The sequence below is a fragment of the Ornithorhynchus anatinus genome, chromosome 5, assembly GCF_004115215.2.
Source record: "Ornithorhynchus anatinus isolate Pmale09 chromosome 5, mOrnAna1.pri.v4, whole genome shotgun sequence".
Classification (NCBI taxonomy): Eukaryota; Metazoa; Chordata; class Mammalia; order Monotremata; family Ornithorhynchidae; genus Ornithorhynchus; species Ornithorhynchus anatinus.
In genome coordinates this window covers 63,228,554-63,245,495 of record NC_041732.1, presented here as the reverse complement: position 1 = coordinate 63,245,495, position 16,942 = coordinate 63,228,554, and the positions used below count along the sequence as shown (strand labels likewise).

The window sequence follows — 16,942 nt, the reverse complement described above, 5'->3', positions numbered from 1 at the left end:
CATTGTGTGAGCGAGTACAATTGGCTCAGTTTTGTGCAAATTAGCCAAATCCCTTAGGACTTCGCCTCTTAGCTGAGCAAAAGCTGACATTGCCCCAGCACTGCATGTGCCATTTGGAGGAAGTGACTGGCCAGTGCTCCTTTCGTACCCGGCTACTATATTCCTAATGTGGGTTATGCCCACAATAGCAAGACTTCTTAGCAACACTCCTCGAAATTGATCTCACTGTCAAATTTTCATCAAATCGTAGCTGCTTGGAGACCTGAGAAGTCTTTTTTGCCTTTCTCCTGCGGATTTCTCTTTCTGGTAGGAGTAAAATTAAGGCCATGGTGATGCCCAAATGGTGACGGATCCGCAAAACACTTTATACAGTTCTTTTAAAAATCAGGTTACAAAATATCTTGGGATTTTTGAATGGGGGGAGGGATGGGTGGTTTTAGTCTTCCTCTGGAGTTGGTTGGGGGAGGTGCCCCCCCCGGGGTGGTAAAAGGCCTCAATAATAATGATGGCATTTGTTAAGTGCTTACTATGTGCAAAGCGCTGTTCTAAGCACTGGGGGGGGGGATACAAAATGATCAGGTTGTCCCACGTGGGGCTGACAGTTTTAATCCCCACTTTACAGATGAGGTAACTGAGGCCCAGTGAAGTGACTTGCCCAAAGCGACACAGCTGACAAGTAGCAGAGCGGGGATTAGAACCTATGACCTCTGACCCTGGGCTTTCTACCGAGCCACGCTGCAATTCCTTCAGTGGTATTTGAGCCCTTACTCAGCACAGAGCACTGTACTAAGCGCTTGGAATGGACAATTGGGCAACAGATAGAGACGATCCCTGCCCAACAACGGGCTCGCAGGCTAAACAATCCCAGGGCCTCGAGTCCAGTGGACCCAGCAGGGAATCGGGCCAGGTGTTTAGCATGGCGGCCTCCCACTGGACAAGGCCAGAACTCAATCCTCCCTGCTTCCACCAGGGAGGCAGCTACAGATCCCTTCCCGGGGTGGAAAAGCCAGGTGCCCTTCTTCTTTGTCTCTGGAACGGGAGAGGATCCCTCTTTGCTCTCCCTTTCCTCTGTCAGCCTGTCCCTCACCCCTCTTCCCAATGGCCTCGCCTTCCCTCACCCCCTGGCTGATCGGAGTGCGCCTGCGCCCTGAGGAGTTCCCGCCCCCTCCCTCCCAGCCCTTCCGCGCCTGCGCGCCGAGCGGGGCCGAAGAGCACCCCCGCGGAGGGGGGGGGAGGAGCCACAGGGGTCGGGCACGCGCGCGCCGGTGGGAAGAGTCCGGCTTTGGCGGTGCCTGGCTGCCCCTCCCCCCTCCCCCCCCCCCGAACGGCCAGTGCGCATGCGCCGCCGCAGCGCGAGGGTCGGCTGCGAGCGTGTGGAGGAGCCAGAGCGGAGCGGGGAGTCCGGAGAGTCGGAACCTGGGGGAGAGGAATGGTGTCTGTCCGGGGGGGAGCCGGAGGAGCCGCCGCCGCCGCCGCCGCCGACGACGACGACACCACCACCGTCCCCGCCGCCGCCTCCGCCTCCTCCTCCTCCCGGCTGTGAGGGTCCCGCGCGGGGAGGGAGCCGGGAGACTCCCCAGCATGGTCCGGGAAACCAGGCACCTCTGGGTGGGCAACTTACCGGAGAATGTGCGGGAGGAGAAGATCATTGAGCATTTCAAACGGTGAGTGGGGAGGAGGGACAGGACCAGCCCCCTTCTACGGTCCGTGGGGGCCTCTGAGGAGAGGGGAGACACCCCCCCCAAATTAGCACTTGGCAGAGAAGGGGAGCCCCCCCCTTCCCCACCCCCCTGCCCCCCCAGAAGGGGAGAGGGGCAGCCTCAGCTCCCCAACGAGGGAGGGCCTCGCCAAGGAGCGGGAAGAGTCCTCGGCCAGGCCCGAGCTGCCCCTGCTGCTCCCACCCTCCAAACTGGGGGTGGGCGAGGGGGCTGGGGGGCTTTCTCCCGAAGCCCCCTCCCCTAAAACCCTCCCTGGCCCCTCTGCCTTGTTCCAGTTTGGCTCCTGTTTATGCAGTTGGTCTCCCAGCTGCCGCCCTGAGAGTCTTGAGGCCTCCATTTCTTTGCAAGCCTCCTCCACCCCCTCCCCCAAGCCGGTCTTAAAAGACACCCTAGTTGGGTGGGAGGGGAAAAAAAACTCATTCCAATTCCAGCTCCACACTCCCAGGTCCGAAGGGGCTTTTCTGGACCCCCGTCTGTCCACCCTTCAAACTATTCTTTGAGGTCTGGCTTGGGCTCCCCATCTGCGGAGAGAGGAGGCGGCTCTGTTTCTTTTTGTGTGTGTGTGTGTGTGTGAGATCCCGCTGCCCTTCACCCCTCCCCCAAATAGGATCCGTCTATCGAGAGAGTTACTGATTTTTTCCATCCCCCCCCTCCCTCGCCGACCCCCCAACAACAACCCTCATGGACTCCAGGATGGGAAACTCTGGAGTCGCATAGCAACTCTTCCTCCTCCTGCTGCTGCTGCTACTCTTCCTCGCCCGGTGGACTCTTGTGTGTGGAAATATCTGTGCTAAAGGGGTTTCAATGCGAAAGAAAACGAAATGCAGAAATGAAGATCTTGATAGATTTTTTACCGAAAAATTGTGGATCTGGTTTTTAATATGGAGATTTTTTTTGATAGTGGCAACTTTTCACATCGAAGATTTACAGGCACAGAAGATAAATGGAAAAAAATATATTTGTGAGCAGCTTCGTGTCTGGAAATAACAGTTGGTGCTTCGCCTGTTCCCCTCTCCCTCTCTCCTTTCAACCATTTCCAGCCTCTGAATAAGGAAGCTGGTGGGAACTAGATGGTTACAAACTAAAAAAAAAAAAATAGAAATTCTTGAAGACACAAACCTCAAATAGAATCTTAGTTTGCAAGAAATCTCTGGATCTCTAATACCGCTGGCTGCACGGTATCGTTAATGGCATACTTATACTTATGAATCCGGTACTTTTCCCACCATAGACGCTTTAGTGTAATGGTTTAAAAAAAATGCATGGCTTTGATTAGAAGTTGTAATCTCCTTCCCCCTCCCTGTAAGTTTTGTCCATGAAATACAATAATTAAAGTGGTAATGTATCCGTTTTTATTTAATTTAGCACCATTTACTAATTTCTTTGTTTGGAAAATATCCATGTAACTGCTGTGGGGAAGTAGGAGGAGTCCAGTGGAAAGAAGGCACTCAGATTACCGCTTTACATTAAAAACAGTTTGGGGTTTTGGGGTGAACTGTCTAAAATATTATTTTAGAAGATCGTTTTGGGGAAATGAGGGCTTAGAGATTTTCAAGACCCTGAAAGGTTGGTGAGTTTTTCTTAGCGCTCAAGTTCTCCTTCCTTCTGTTTAGTGAGTGGAGGAAAATTATGGAGCGTCCTTATTAGTGAGTCACCATGGGAAAAATAGATTCGGTTGCTAGCACATGAGCAGCTTGGACGAGGAAATGGAAGCAGTAGCAGCAGAGCTGCTGGGTGGCTTTTTTTTAAATGGAGGATCATTGATTATTTTGGGGGTTGGTGCTTCGGGGATCTTAAATCTTACGGAGGGTGCGCGCTTTTGCGCGCGTCCGAGTGTGAAAAGGAGTTGTGCGAATAGTGTGACCATTCATAACCGCCTAACCGGCCTTGAGAGGAGTGGGGGAGGCGCACTCTTTTTCTCCGTCTTCCATCATCATCATTGTTATTATTTACTAGGTTGCGAGCCAAAGGCCAGGGAAGGAAAAGCCCAGACGCCGAAGCCTGATTTTGTAATTGATTTGGAGAGTGATTTTAAAGGATGGGTTTTTTTCCCCCCCTCCCACTTGGCCCTTATGTGGTGGAAAATCCGTGCGATTTAAGTGTAGATCACCGAAGCGGATAAACCTTTTTTTTTTTTTTAGGTTACGTGTTTAGGCGGCTAGAGAAGAAGTGCTATCCTTTCTCTCCCCTTGTGGTCTTTCTCTGAGGGTCGGTGTCATTGGCTTCAGAGGCTGGGAAATTTCACATGCACCAGGGTGCAAACACGTGCATTGCAGCATTTGCTTTGCTGTTCGGTGGCATGCAGCCAGGCTTGTCAGCATGCAGCTTATCTCTGTAGGTTCCAGAAGCGTTTGCTAGGTTTTTTGCCTTTTTTTTTTTTCCCCGCAGGAGACAGGGCCCCTCCACCCGGCCGGGACCGGAGGGGAAGGAAAAGAGCAAAGCTTCCCAGGGCGATTTTCGGAGTTATTTTCAGCGCAGAGTGCGGGAGACTGGCTTGTGTGAATGACTTTCTAAAATGGCGGCGAGGACCCAGTTTTATGTGGGAAACAGCAGAGCAGGTCTCAGGCTGCACCGAGGCGGGGGGGAGGGGACCGGGGGTGGAGAGGCTGCCTTTGGAAACCTGCAATCAGAAATAGCAGCTTAGCAGGAGCACGGTTTACAATTGCGTGCGGGAGACGGACCCGGCGTTAGAAGACAGCTCCAAGCCGATATTTCTTAGAGAAACAGGTTGATCTCTAGCCTGGCCGACTCTGGGCTGGGGACCTCCCTTATTTTAAAGGCTCTCTCTTGCAGATCGAGTTAGCCAACTAGGGAAACTTCTATTTGGAGACACTACGGCACGATTATTCCCCTCCCCCCGGTCTAATGGAGCGTGTCAGCCCGAGGGGTGGGCAACTAATCCAAAGGGGTTCGAAGATAAATCGTTCGGAATTAGGCCAGAAAAAGCAGAGAAGGCAAAGCAGCCGGACGAAGTGGCCTGCCCCGTTGGGTGAAATGATCGAAATGAACCGTTTGGGTGGTGGAGAAATCCTAAGCGTTTTGGTTGTTTAGAAATCAGAGTGAGGAGCACCTGATGAAGCCCGTCAAGTGAAACTAGATAAAAAAAAAAAAAAAGCCACTTTACCCCCAGCCGATCACTGCAGTACCTAATCACTCTTACCGGTTTCCGTGGTGTATCGTGGGAACACGTTATAAGGATATTTTCAGGAAAAATGTTACTTTGCAGCAATCTCCTACCCGCGCGGTTTACTTTTTAGAGGGTGTGTGAGGACGGGCAAGTGAAAATTTGGCAGCTTTCTAGCATTTTGGGGTTATTTTTCGGTTGTAAAAATAGCAGTGGCACTGTTCCATAAAGGTGGATCAGAAAGATGGCAGTGCCTGTGTCATCATTTTTTTTTTGTCTTGCCTCTTTCGTTTTGATTTGGGAAATAAATGCAGATCGGTTTTACACTACATACACACATTTTGCTTCTTTTTTTTAGCAAGAATTATAAAATATCTATTGGAAAACGTGGAGGGATAGAAAAATCCTTATGGCTACAATTCACGGAAAATACTGTATCTTATCCCTAACTGGTATCTTCTAGTCAGGTATTTAAGTATGTGCTGATTTAAAATTTGATGGTAAAGCTGTTAAATTGCCACAGGTACTGTTTTTGCACAATAGAGTAAGTCTTTTTTCTTTGTATGCGCGGTGGCTGGAGACGGAGGGACAAGATAAGACAGTTGTATCACAGCCTTGTTTTGTGGCATTAGGGCAAAAAATAAGTTGTGAAGATGTATAGATATATAAAGGCAAATCCTCGAATTTGAAAATGTATTGAATAAAGCTTGCTAAGTAATTCTTGGCACTTTAAAGCTGTTTTTCACGTTTTGCTGAGCTTAAGTAAATCAAATAATCAGGTTCCCACCCATCCCCCACCCTGAGAATAGGGTAAAGAGTATGCAAAGAAGGTGACTGAGCGCCATTAAGAAGTCCCCTTTGTAGCAATAATTATTGTTTGAGGGATATCTCCAGAATGGCAAAGGCCTTGTTTAGCCACAGAACAATGGATACCTGTTGTTCAAATACACTAACTGAATTTTACTTATGTCAAATAGTTTTAGGGCTAGTGTTTTTCAATAGTACCTCATTGTAAAATGCTGCAATGACTTGTCTGCATATACAAAGTCAACTCAGTGGTATGTATTGTTCAGCTCTGAGTTTTTCCTTTGGGACAGCAGTGTGTCATATTACAGAATATTTTCCTTTTCAGTATTCTACTGTACTGCATTTTGATTTGGAAGTTATTTTTTTCTTGACATTTTAGATTGACATTTGGTGATTGACAAATGGAATCAGAATGCAGTTTAAGAAAGGGTAATATATTGAGGAGATATTGTAAAGCTTTTTTTTTTTTCCCCAGGGTTGGGGAATGTGGGGAAGAGAGGTTATAGAAGTTGTTCCTTACAAAATCTCAATATTTTGAGGAATAAGTTTTAAAAACTTGCATATAATGCATAAAATATATTTTTCCTTTTGAGAATGTTGGGCCTAGTGCCATGGAGAGGTCGAGTTCTGACTTGATCTAAGGATCCCCCTCCCCCCCAAACTAATTATATTACTAGACTTTCTATCCCGTGCTTCTGTGGAAATTTTAGGTGTTATATATGTGAAGTAATTGTTTTAATGCATTAGGAAGTTTTATATATTATGTTATGTGTATATGCATATATATGTTAAGTGGGTGATGAAGTGAGCTGTTTGTTTTTTTTTGAAAAGTTTTTCAAGTGATTCGGTGGTGAACAGTCTACTGATCTCAAACTTTGTTTTAAAATTTTAAAATTGCTTTTTATATTAGAAAACTCTGATAGCCACTGGCATAGGAGATTGGAAAAAGCTTTTCCTCCATTGCTTTCACTTCTTGATCCCTAATGCTTGAAATCTGAGTCCCAGTTAGCCATAGAATTGAGTTAACTTTGTAATCTGGAAATACCTTCAGAATTCATGCCATCCATCATTAAAATGGTTCCAAATTGCAGTTTTGGATGGTAATAAAGAATAAGCAGCACTGCTGAAACAGATGTCCAGCAGTCTCAGAACAAGGAGACTAAATATAGTAACATTTGTCCCTACTCTTAGTGCCAACCCTCCATACTTTTTCCTTGCTTTTTCTTCCCTCCTCTTATTCAAGAATATGCTTTGTTGCCTTTCAACTCCTCGCATTTTGAATGGAAATGCATACTGGTGGAGGCCAATTAGAGTGTTTAATCATTGTTATTAGAAACCATATAATTTTTGTATGATAGCTAGCTGGCTTTTAGTGCGTGGGAAACCAGGTTTGCAGTCAAAAGATGTTCTCAGCAGTGCAGATGAGTTTAAAGAATGTAATAATATTCAGCTTTTTTTGGCATAAGTCAGTCAGAAGTTAAAAGGTCAAAAAGGAAATACAATCTCTAAAAATCTTAGTGAATTTAACTTTTATCTTCTACCTTACAATCTTGGCTTTGGTTTGTGCTGATTTCAACCTTTAAAAATGTGGAGGAAATATAAACTAGCTTGTTTAATGATTCATGAAGTATTCTTTATGGTTTTATGGATTATTTCTGGAAAAAATGTTAGGTAAACCAGTTCAATATTAAATTTAAGCAAATACTGTAGAATACTCAAAAGAAAAAATCACCATTAAGCTTTGGTCAGTTGAGAGGAATTTTGAACGAGGAAATGGAGACCTTCCAATTTTTTCGTGTTCTTATTTAAATATAATATGCTGCTGATATTTTTTTACGAAAAAAACATATAATTTGATTTGATGTTAAAATCAACCAATCTACTTACCAGTAGGATAACTTCTCCCCATTTTATTGACTTACTCTCTTTGGTTGGAAAATAGTCCAACTTTGGTTACTTGATATTAGCAATGTGGGTGCAAAAATGTTTTCGCAAGAATTTAGCAATTACTGGCCCCGGAAGCAATGGCAGAGAACAGCAAGGTGTCTAAATGTTGTTCCCAGTGGTGTTTCATTAATTTCTTCGACTTGGTATCTTGTTACCTTTCACTGAATTTTTGTTTGTTTTGCTGTGCACCTACTCAGGCCGGAAGTACTAGGTTTTTGCCATTCAGGATTCTGAATAAAAAAAGTCCCCTTCGACTAGTCTTTTTTTCCATATTAACCTGGGACTCACAGGATTCTTAGCTCCTGAGTTGACTGTTCTCGTATTGTAGCATTCTGCTTATTTCCCATCAATCAATAGTGCTTAAAGAGCCCTTACTGTGGGCTGAACACTGTACTAAGTATGCAGGAGAGTTTGGTATAAGTAAAAGACATGGCCGTTGCTCTCTGGGAGCTTTACAATATAATGGAGACAGAGAATCGAACAGAAAAAAACCCCAGGAGTATGGAAAAGTGAATGTGAGATAAGTAGTTTACAAAAATCAATGTATTCAGTTTTAAAACTTTTATACAGGAGTCACTTTGCCCACAAAGTGTGTTTTTGCTGCCCAGTTTGGGAAGAATGCAATGGCAGGAAGGGAACATTCATCGGAAAATGGGTATTTGCCCGGATTATGCTTGATGCGGTTTTGCAGATAACGGTTGTTTGTGTATATGTGGCATCAGAAACCTAGTGAGTACTGCAGCATCAGTTTTCTTTTACATGGAGTACTGCAAGAATGCAATCCCTGAATTGAAGTGACTATTAAAATGCAGCTGGCTGTTGAATTACTTGCCCTAATGGAAACTTCTTCAGTATAATCGTACTATGTAGTGCAAAATATGTTTAGTTGAAGGTCTAACCAATTTACTAAGTCGATTTTCAAACACAATTGGGGCTTTAATAGATTTTTCTGTTATGAAGGATATTTAAGAGGCTACCGTGTGAAGGGTTCAGTACTAAGCACTTGGGAGTACATTAGAGGTTAAAGACATTCCTATGGTCAAGGACCTTATCTAAGGAGGGAGACACACAATTGGTTTACAGAGAGGGGAAAGAGAATGGGAAGATAGGTCAATAAATATGTTTAGGAAGTAGATAATGCAAGTTGAGATGTACAAAAGTCCCCAGGTCTGGAGCAGAGGTGCTAACTCTTCGTTTTGAGTGCAGGGGTGAGAAGGGGGCATGGGAACTGGGAGGAGACAGACTTCCAAGGGCAAACAAGCCAGAAAGCCACCGTTTTGAGTCTTTTCAGTTCTGTGTGACACTTTCATGTTGGAGAACTGGGATGAGCAAGTCTGTTCATAAGGCTGTGGGATCCTCTGTCCCCATGGAGTGGGCATCTATGACTTGGAGAGAAGAAAATTAATTGGGGAATATGCCTCCTGAAGGAGATGGCATTCCAGGAGGGCTCTGAGCATGGGGGGAAAACCGGTCATCTGGGTTTCAAAGAGGAGGGAGTTTCAGACAGAGGAGAAGACATGAGCAAGGGAGGGACTAGCCGGGAAAAGAGCAGTTGAATGGGAAAGAACTGGTAGGGAACCCTGAAATCAGCTGCCGGTTGTTTTTGGTTGATTTTATAGTTGGGTAAACTTATCACTCTACTTGTGGATAATTGAGGTTCCAATACAGTTTACAGAAGCAGAATGGCTTAGTGGATAGAGCATGGGCCTGGGAGTCAGAAGTCCATGAGCTCTAACACTGGCTCAGCCACTTGTCTGCTATGTGACCATGGGCAAGTCATTTTACTTCTCTGTGCCTCATTACCTCATCTGTAAAATGAGGATTGAGACCATGAGCCCCACGAGGGACAAGGACTGTGTCCAACCCTATTTACTTGTATCCACTCTGGCACTTAGCACAGTGCCTGTCACACAGTAAACGTTTAACAAGTACTGTGATTATTATTATTACTAGTACAGATTTGGAAATATTGTAAGGTCCTGGAGGGATTATGCAGAGTGTAAAGTAGTTTGAATTCTTGCCAGTGAGGAATTTGCTATTTTGGGTGGGATGGGGTGTGAGGAAGAGAGGATAAAATAACACACCTTAATGTATTAAATTGAAAGTGTGGGTTATTCAGACAGCCCCCTTCTAGAGTGTCAATTTAAGGGTGGGAACTTCACAATAGTGGGAGAGGAATATTGGTCTTGTTGAGGCTGTGTTGTTTTTTTTCTTTAAATCTTATGGTTTTTAAGGACAAATTGTGTACCATTTCTTTTATTTGAAATGTTGACTAGCGTAAAGCAAATGTACAAAGTTACACATACTTTATAGGTATGCTTTAATTTTTCTTGATTTTCGGCTTTCCCAGTTTCTTTGGTAGTCATCATGAAGTAATCCCTTGTTTTCCATAATGACTTTTCAGACAGATGGTTTCATTGTTCACCCGTTTCAGCATAAAGTGCTTGGTCATTCTGAAAAGCAGAAGTCCAAGAGAGAAACTTTTTAGTCACAGCTTTGGGCCACACAGTGTCATAGATAGCAAACTTGCTTGTAGGACAAAGCTTGCTAATTTGATTTGTTGGAGCTAAATTATGGGAATCCTAACACATATTGTGAGAGTTTTATATTTGTAGAAAAGCTCTCAAGTGATGTTTTGGAAAATGCTCTTAGTATTGGCTGGGGAGTTCCATGGATATTATATCTGTGCACTAAATTCACATAATGGGAAGTTATTAAGTTTTGCTGACATTTTATAGTATATTACTTTTCTAGGAATTACTGAGTGTTCATATTCTGGAGAGTCTTGTTTTGTAGACTTTCTAAAAGTTAAAAGTCATGAGCATTGCATTTCTTTTCAGTTAACTTTCAGAGACGAGTAAGTTGGGGATCATATTTTTCATGTTCTCTTGTTCTTCAAATGGAGAGGTTCTACCTGATTAGGAATTGCTTTATAAAGTCAAAATATAGGAAGTTGTGTGCTTGAACTTCCTTGTGTAAAGGAAAAATTACATTATATTATTCCATCGATTCAATTGGAATTAACCCGTTAGGTGGTAGGTGGCTTGAAGGTACCACCATGATTGAACATTTTTGAGATAGACGTTCCTGGATTATTGTTGCATCCACCATCCACTTCTAGCAGAATACATCGCCCCCTTGCCACTTCAGTTTTCCTCAAAAACCAAAATGCCTGAAGTGACTTCTCTTAAACTGAGTCTATAAGTAAAATAATATAGGTTAGAGCAAGATAGTTAATGATCTAACCTGCATCACTACCGTTTTTGCTTCTGAAAAAGTTGATTAAAAAAAATCTTTGGTAATATTTTGAAGATGCATTTCTAAATCAGTTTTAGCAACTGAATGGTGGAGATGGTGGAGATTAGACTGTAAGCCCGTCAAACGGCAGAGACTGTCTCTATCTGTTGCCGACTTGTTCATCCCAAGTGCTTAGTACAGTGCTCTGCACATAGTAAGCACTCAATAAATACTATTGAATGAATGAATGACTTTTGGTTACTTGAGCTTTTTGTTCTTGTCTGCTCCATTTCTACCCATTTCTCACTTTCTCTTCCCATTTTTCTGACCTCAATTTAGGGGGAGTACTGTTGAGGGTTTTATGAAGTGTTTCTTAATTATAACGTTTTAAATATATTTGCTGTGTACCGATGATTTTTTTTTTTAAAGAAAGAAAATTCCTTTTAATACCATTAATGGGTAAGCTTGGGGGCAGGGACTGTTTGTTATTTAAAAGAAATTCCTAAGTGTTTAGTTGAGCGCAGTGCATCTAGCTGAGTTTGTTGTTACTACATTAGATTCTAAGATCCTAAAGGGCATGGACCACTGTATGTGACTTACAAGGGATGCTACTGGTACTCTGCTCTGTATACAGTAGGCTGTTTGTAAATACTGATGAATGAATACAAAAAAATTACTTGATGTACGGTCTTGCCAGAGAAGTCAATAATGGCTCAAGCACTTCCCATACACTCCCTGGTTATGCATTTTCTGATCTTGGCAAGATTGATTCCCACCTTTCTTTCCCTGAGGTAGATCAAAGAAGGGAATCCTCTCAGATGAAATCTGTAAAAGAACCAGGATTCTTTTTGCCCTCCCTGGACATGTTAAGAATTCAGTCTCTTTGAGACTTTGTATTCTTCCAGAGACCATTTTGATTTCTGATTGAAAACAGTGGGCTTTTGCAGTTTGCAGAATTGTAGGAGTCCCAGAAAGTGTAATCATTTGTCTCTTTCAACCCCATTCCTGTGCACTATTCATGCATAGAAATTCATGGCTTACCTAAGAATGTGGAGCTGACAAAGCTGGTTAACTAAACCCAGCTCCACTGGGGATATACTTAAGGCTCAATCTGGTCATCAGAAGATTTATTTTATTTCTTCAAAGATTCTGAGAGAGTTTACACTCAAGGTCAATAAATTGTTTTCAAGGTAGAAAGAACGTGCTTATTTCCAATTTTTCTCTTCCATTGTCTTTTTTAGTGACAGATCTTGGTTACTCCTTCCGAAAAGACGACTGGCTTGAAGAAACGATTTTGATCAAATCTGGCAAGCAAAAATGCTCAAACACTCTCATGGAGCTGCTTAGCCAAAATCATATTCCCTCCATACACTAGGAATTTCTAGGATTTTTTTTTAAAGTAGCACTTGTGAGGTTTCTAAGAAGCTGAAATTTTGTGACCAAAGAGCGAGAGTGTGTAAGACAACTATCTTGGGTATTAGAGATTTAACATGGGGACTGAAAATATAGGACTGCAAGACGCTATCAGCAGCAATATCTGAAATATAGGTAGGCCAGTATTCAAAAGTGTAACAATGAAATCAGGAAGTGCTTGGAAAAACTGGGCTGATCATCATATTTTTGAGTGTTGATGAATCTTCATTGTTCTAAGTTTAATACCCCCTGGGGGAGCACATGATCATGAGAATGGGAATCAAATGTTGTACAAGTAGTTGATGTCTCACTCGGAAAACTCTGTGTTTTACTATTAGTGCATGGTTACTGAGTCGAGGGACAAAGATTGGCTTTGTTTTGGTGTCTTTCTAAACTGGACTTCAGTAAATAAGGTTTTCTTCGTCCTATATTTTTATACTCTAGAGGTACTTAAATTGGCAGAATGTTATACTACAACCGGTCAATCGTCGAAATGCTTTTCTCCTTTGTTTGGAGATAATTATTGGTACTCTAGTCTCATAATGGCTTTTAAATGCCAACTGAAGGTAAATGAAATACTTTAAATAGTTCTTTACCACTTTAATATTTTGTCTGATTAAAGCATGCTAATTCCGAGTAAATATGTTCTATTTAATATGTCCCCTTGTTTCTAGGAGTATTGCAAAACGCAGGGTATGTTAAACCGTGTATAACAGAGTCTGTTTGACTGATACTGTGGAAGAATAGATTGCCATAAATCTTTCGAACTACAACAGAGATAAATAAGCATTTTTAAACTGTGGAAAAGCCCTAAAAAAAGGCTCTTGAGAGGGAATTCCAGGGCAAAGACCACAGTTTCAGGGATCATTTCCTTAGGGAAATACATTTTCAAAAGTGTGACTTTAAACGAGGAGGGGGCCGAAGTTTTCTCTTTAGCATGGGAAGCCAGTGAATGTGTGTGTTCATTTCTTGCCTGGTGTTGACCCTTGGGAAGTGGACTTTGATCCTGAACTTTGCCATCTCTAGTGTGTAGAATTTTCTTTTCATCCCAAAGTTAATGAAATGGCTTGAAAAGTATTACCAGTATATGAGTAACCTTCATAAAGTTTTGTGTGCAACCAGTAGAAGTCTTCCTAAAATTATCCTGTAAAATCAAATTTTATAACAGATTTCTGTTGCGCACAGCAGAAGGATTCCATTCCCACAATGTACATAAAGTTGCATTTGAAAATAAAAATCACTTATGGACTCAGGAATTCTTGAATTAGAAAATGCCTTTATGTTCATAAAATGATAGGTTTGCAATAAAACATTGCAATGTTTGGTCTCTTTACATGATCTGGGAGTAAGAAAACTATAATTTTTTTTTTAAGAAATCTAACCATTTGTGTCAAGGGAAGGGTCATTTAATTATTTCATCCCTCTGTTTTTTAAAGTATGCCATTGAAAATATTAAAACCACATTTGGAGAATATTTTTATTTCATTTTGGTTATGTAAATTGACACTAAGGCCATCTCAGTTTACTCTCAATTTTGGGGTTATACCAACTATTCTTTTAAAGGCTTACTTGCCTGTATCTGACCAAAGCAATGCTTGAACTTTGTAGTTCACAGTGTTGTAAATATGGCTCCAAATAGCTCTGAGTCTTAAAGATGTGCCCTTTCACAGCACCTCACATTTCATTCTCTATACTGTAAGGTCTATATGGACCAGGATTGACCCAAGCCCTTAACACAGTGCTCTGCATATAGGAAGTACCCTATAAATACCATTGACTGGGAATAGACAGTTACTTTCCCTGGGAGTTGTACCTTGACCAATCAATAAATTGTATTTATCGTGCAGAGCACCATACTAGCACTTGGGAGAGTACAGTAGAAAGAGTTGACAGATAAATTCCCTGTCCACTGTGAGCGTAAGTTGAGTCTAGTCTGCAGTCTAGACCAACATCAGATGCTCAATTGCTGCACAGATGCAAGTGACTTTAAAGGGAAAGAGTGGTAGGGTGAAGGAGGATGGTACTTGTGAGTAGCAGCTCCTATACCCCCACTTCCATCTGGTTGCTGCTGCCCCAGATCATAACTTTTGGTTTTTTAATACTTAACGATGGATAGGTGACAAGCTAGATTGAGCGGGTTAGGGATGCAGGCAGGCTGACAGCCTCCAACTATTAGTTCTCCAGGAGACCTGGCTTGACACCAACAGAACCACAAATAGCTTGAGCCAGATTTGAGGCACCCCTGCCACTCAGCATTATTAGTATCAAATATTTATTGAGGTCCCATTAAGAGCCAAGACATTATTCTAGGTACTAAAGGTGGTCTTTAATGGTTTACAGTTTGAGCCTCAATAACTGTTCTAGCAACTAAAGAGCCCTCTTACCCATAACTCACACTTCTCTTATTATTTGAATTCTTATGTTGTCTTGTTTTGGCATTTCACTATTTCCTTGGGTGGTAACATCTCCTTCTTTCCTCTCCTCCAGTTAGATTATGAGCTCTGATGTGGGCCAGGGACCTGTTTGATTCATCCTCCATTGTGATCTTCCCCCTTTAATACAGTGCTCTGCACAGAGTAGCTCTCATTACATACTCTTGAATATCTTTCCTGATTTCTAGTTACGTGACCCATAAGATTGTTAGGGCTTTGAATGCAAGGACCATGACTTTTACTCTTGTATGCACCCAAGTGTCCAATACAGTGCTTTGTACACAATAGGTGCTGTTGATATGGAGATAAATGTAAAATTTTATATGTGGTTTTTTTGAGGTCCACAATTTACCGTGTTCAGACAAGAGAAAAGCTGGACCACTTTGGAAGTTCTGATGTTGCGTTTTATTGAACTTGATTCTTCCAGCTTTTGAAACGTTTTAAGATCCCCTCTTTAGAATTCTTAAGGGAAAACTGAAAAAACACTCATACTTCCATTAAGTGTACCTGAGTTTTCACTCTTTGAAAAATGGCAGAATTACATTCAATATTAATAAATTATTCAAGAGCCTATGGATTCTTCATCTGCCTGAAATGCCAGGGTCCCAGAAACAGGAAACTTGGTGATAAGAAATGCTATTATTGATTCAAGGTAATTCAGAATCCTGTCTGAGTGGCCACAGAGTGCTTGGAAGAACAGTGTGATGGTCCTCCTCTTTGACATCCTAATGCTTATGGAGGTACCATTCATTGTATATTCCTGGTCTTTCCTCCCCTCCCTTCCCCGCAGCCCCACCACCAATGAATGTAACAAAACACAATATGCTATTGCTGTAGAGAAATCAATCTTTTAGCCTCAAGTTACAGGTAGGTGGGTTTGGTAATCAGGAATAAAACTCAAAATTAAGATTTGAAAGGGGTCTAGTGGAAAGAGCCCAGGATTTAGGAGTCAAGAGACATGGATTCCAATTCCAGCTCACATGCCTGTGGTGTGACCTTGTGCAAGTCACTTAACTTTTATTAATCAATGGTATTTATTGAGCACTTTCTGTGTGCAAAGCACTGTTCTAAACACTTGGAAAAGTACACTACAAGTGGTGGTGGTATCCAAGATCCCTGCCCACGGGGAGCTTACAGTGCAGAGAGGGAGACAAAACTCAGTTGACTCGGATCTAAATTGAGATCAGAATGTATGAAATGCAGAACCCTGTGTATTGACATTGAAAATAAAATAGCATCTTTTAATTCCCAGGCCATCTGGAACAAATTTTCTAATTGATGGATTAGTTGGCATCCTAAAATGAACATCATAAAGCTTCTTGGTCCAAGAGCACCTCTGCATGACCTTTGTCTGCCAAGCAAGAACATTTCAAAGGGCCTGTGTCTAAATTAACCTGGATTTCAGAGGTCATGGAAACCTCTTGTCAATGGGATCTCTAGGCTTGTATTTATTTCATGGATTTATGCTCTGTGGAGTAAAACAAAGATCTATTCTGTTCAAATTAAAGATTGGAAAATAAACTGGTGTTTTTTTAAACAATGGTATGTTTATAAAACAGGCAAGGTGTATCTAAGTGATGAAAGAGGTCTCCTGTTGGTTAGTAGAAGAGTTCCTTTGCCCCTCCTTGGGTAGCTATAAATCCCCGGCCTTACTGATCACACTATCCCACCATGTTCTGACACAACCTCTGGAATTTGATTTACACAGGATGCAACTTCCTGAAAGTTTTTAAAGCAGTTGGCTTTAGAACTGGGTCATCAGTGTCCCCAAAACGTTTTAGATGTCTTGTGATAACTGTACTCTGGGTGTATGTGACTTAGAGGAGCAGGAAATAAAACATATTTGGGGTGTTCCCCTTACAGTAAAATTCACCCAAGGTGTGGGCAAGAAGCATAGTCCTGACCTCATTTACATTTATAAACTCCTATCTTCCCCCAAAGGAAAACTATCCAAAAGCAGTACGTTTTATGCCCTGCTCCTCCAAGTCACATACATTAAGAGCGCAGTTACAAGAAGACATCTAAAATGACCTTAAGCTTCAAAGACCCAGTCCAAAAGCCAACTTCATTAAAACCTTCAGGAAGTTGCATCGGAAGTTGATTTACACATTATTATGAGGTATGTTGTGTAACATACCCGTTGCCTACTGGTTATTTTCGTTAGTTTAGCCATGGCCAGTTGGTCTTGAAATGTCTAAAAGGGAAATACTGAAATTATGACAATCCTAATCAATACTTAATTTGCTATGAAGCCAGACTGCCAA

At 42.2% G+C, this 16,942-nt stretch overlaps 1 protein-coding gene across 3 annotated transcripts in view; it reads left to right on the top strand.

Moving 5' to 3' along the window:
• The first annotated feature begins 1,335 nt into the window (after positions 1 to 1,335).
• The window catches only part of SPEN (spen family transcriptional repressor), an 88,553-nt gene continuing 72,946 nt past the window's right edge, over positions 1,336 to 16,942 (top strand). Inside the window, exons 1-2 of one of the 3 annotated variants that reach the window (XM_029065448.1) lie at positions 1,588 to 1,664; positions 2,411 to 2,896. Coding sequence is in view for 2 of the 3 variants with exons in the window: in XM_029065449.2 (XP_028921282.1) it covers positions 1,582 to 1,664 (83 nt within the window). In the remaining variant the exon portion in view is untranslated. Of the gene's footprint in view, positions 1,665 to 2,410; positions 2,897 to 16,942 lie in introns of all 3 variants that reach the window. The other 2 variants (XM_029065449.2, XM_029065447.2) reach the window with 2 other exon arrangements.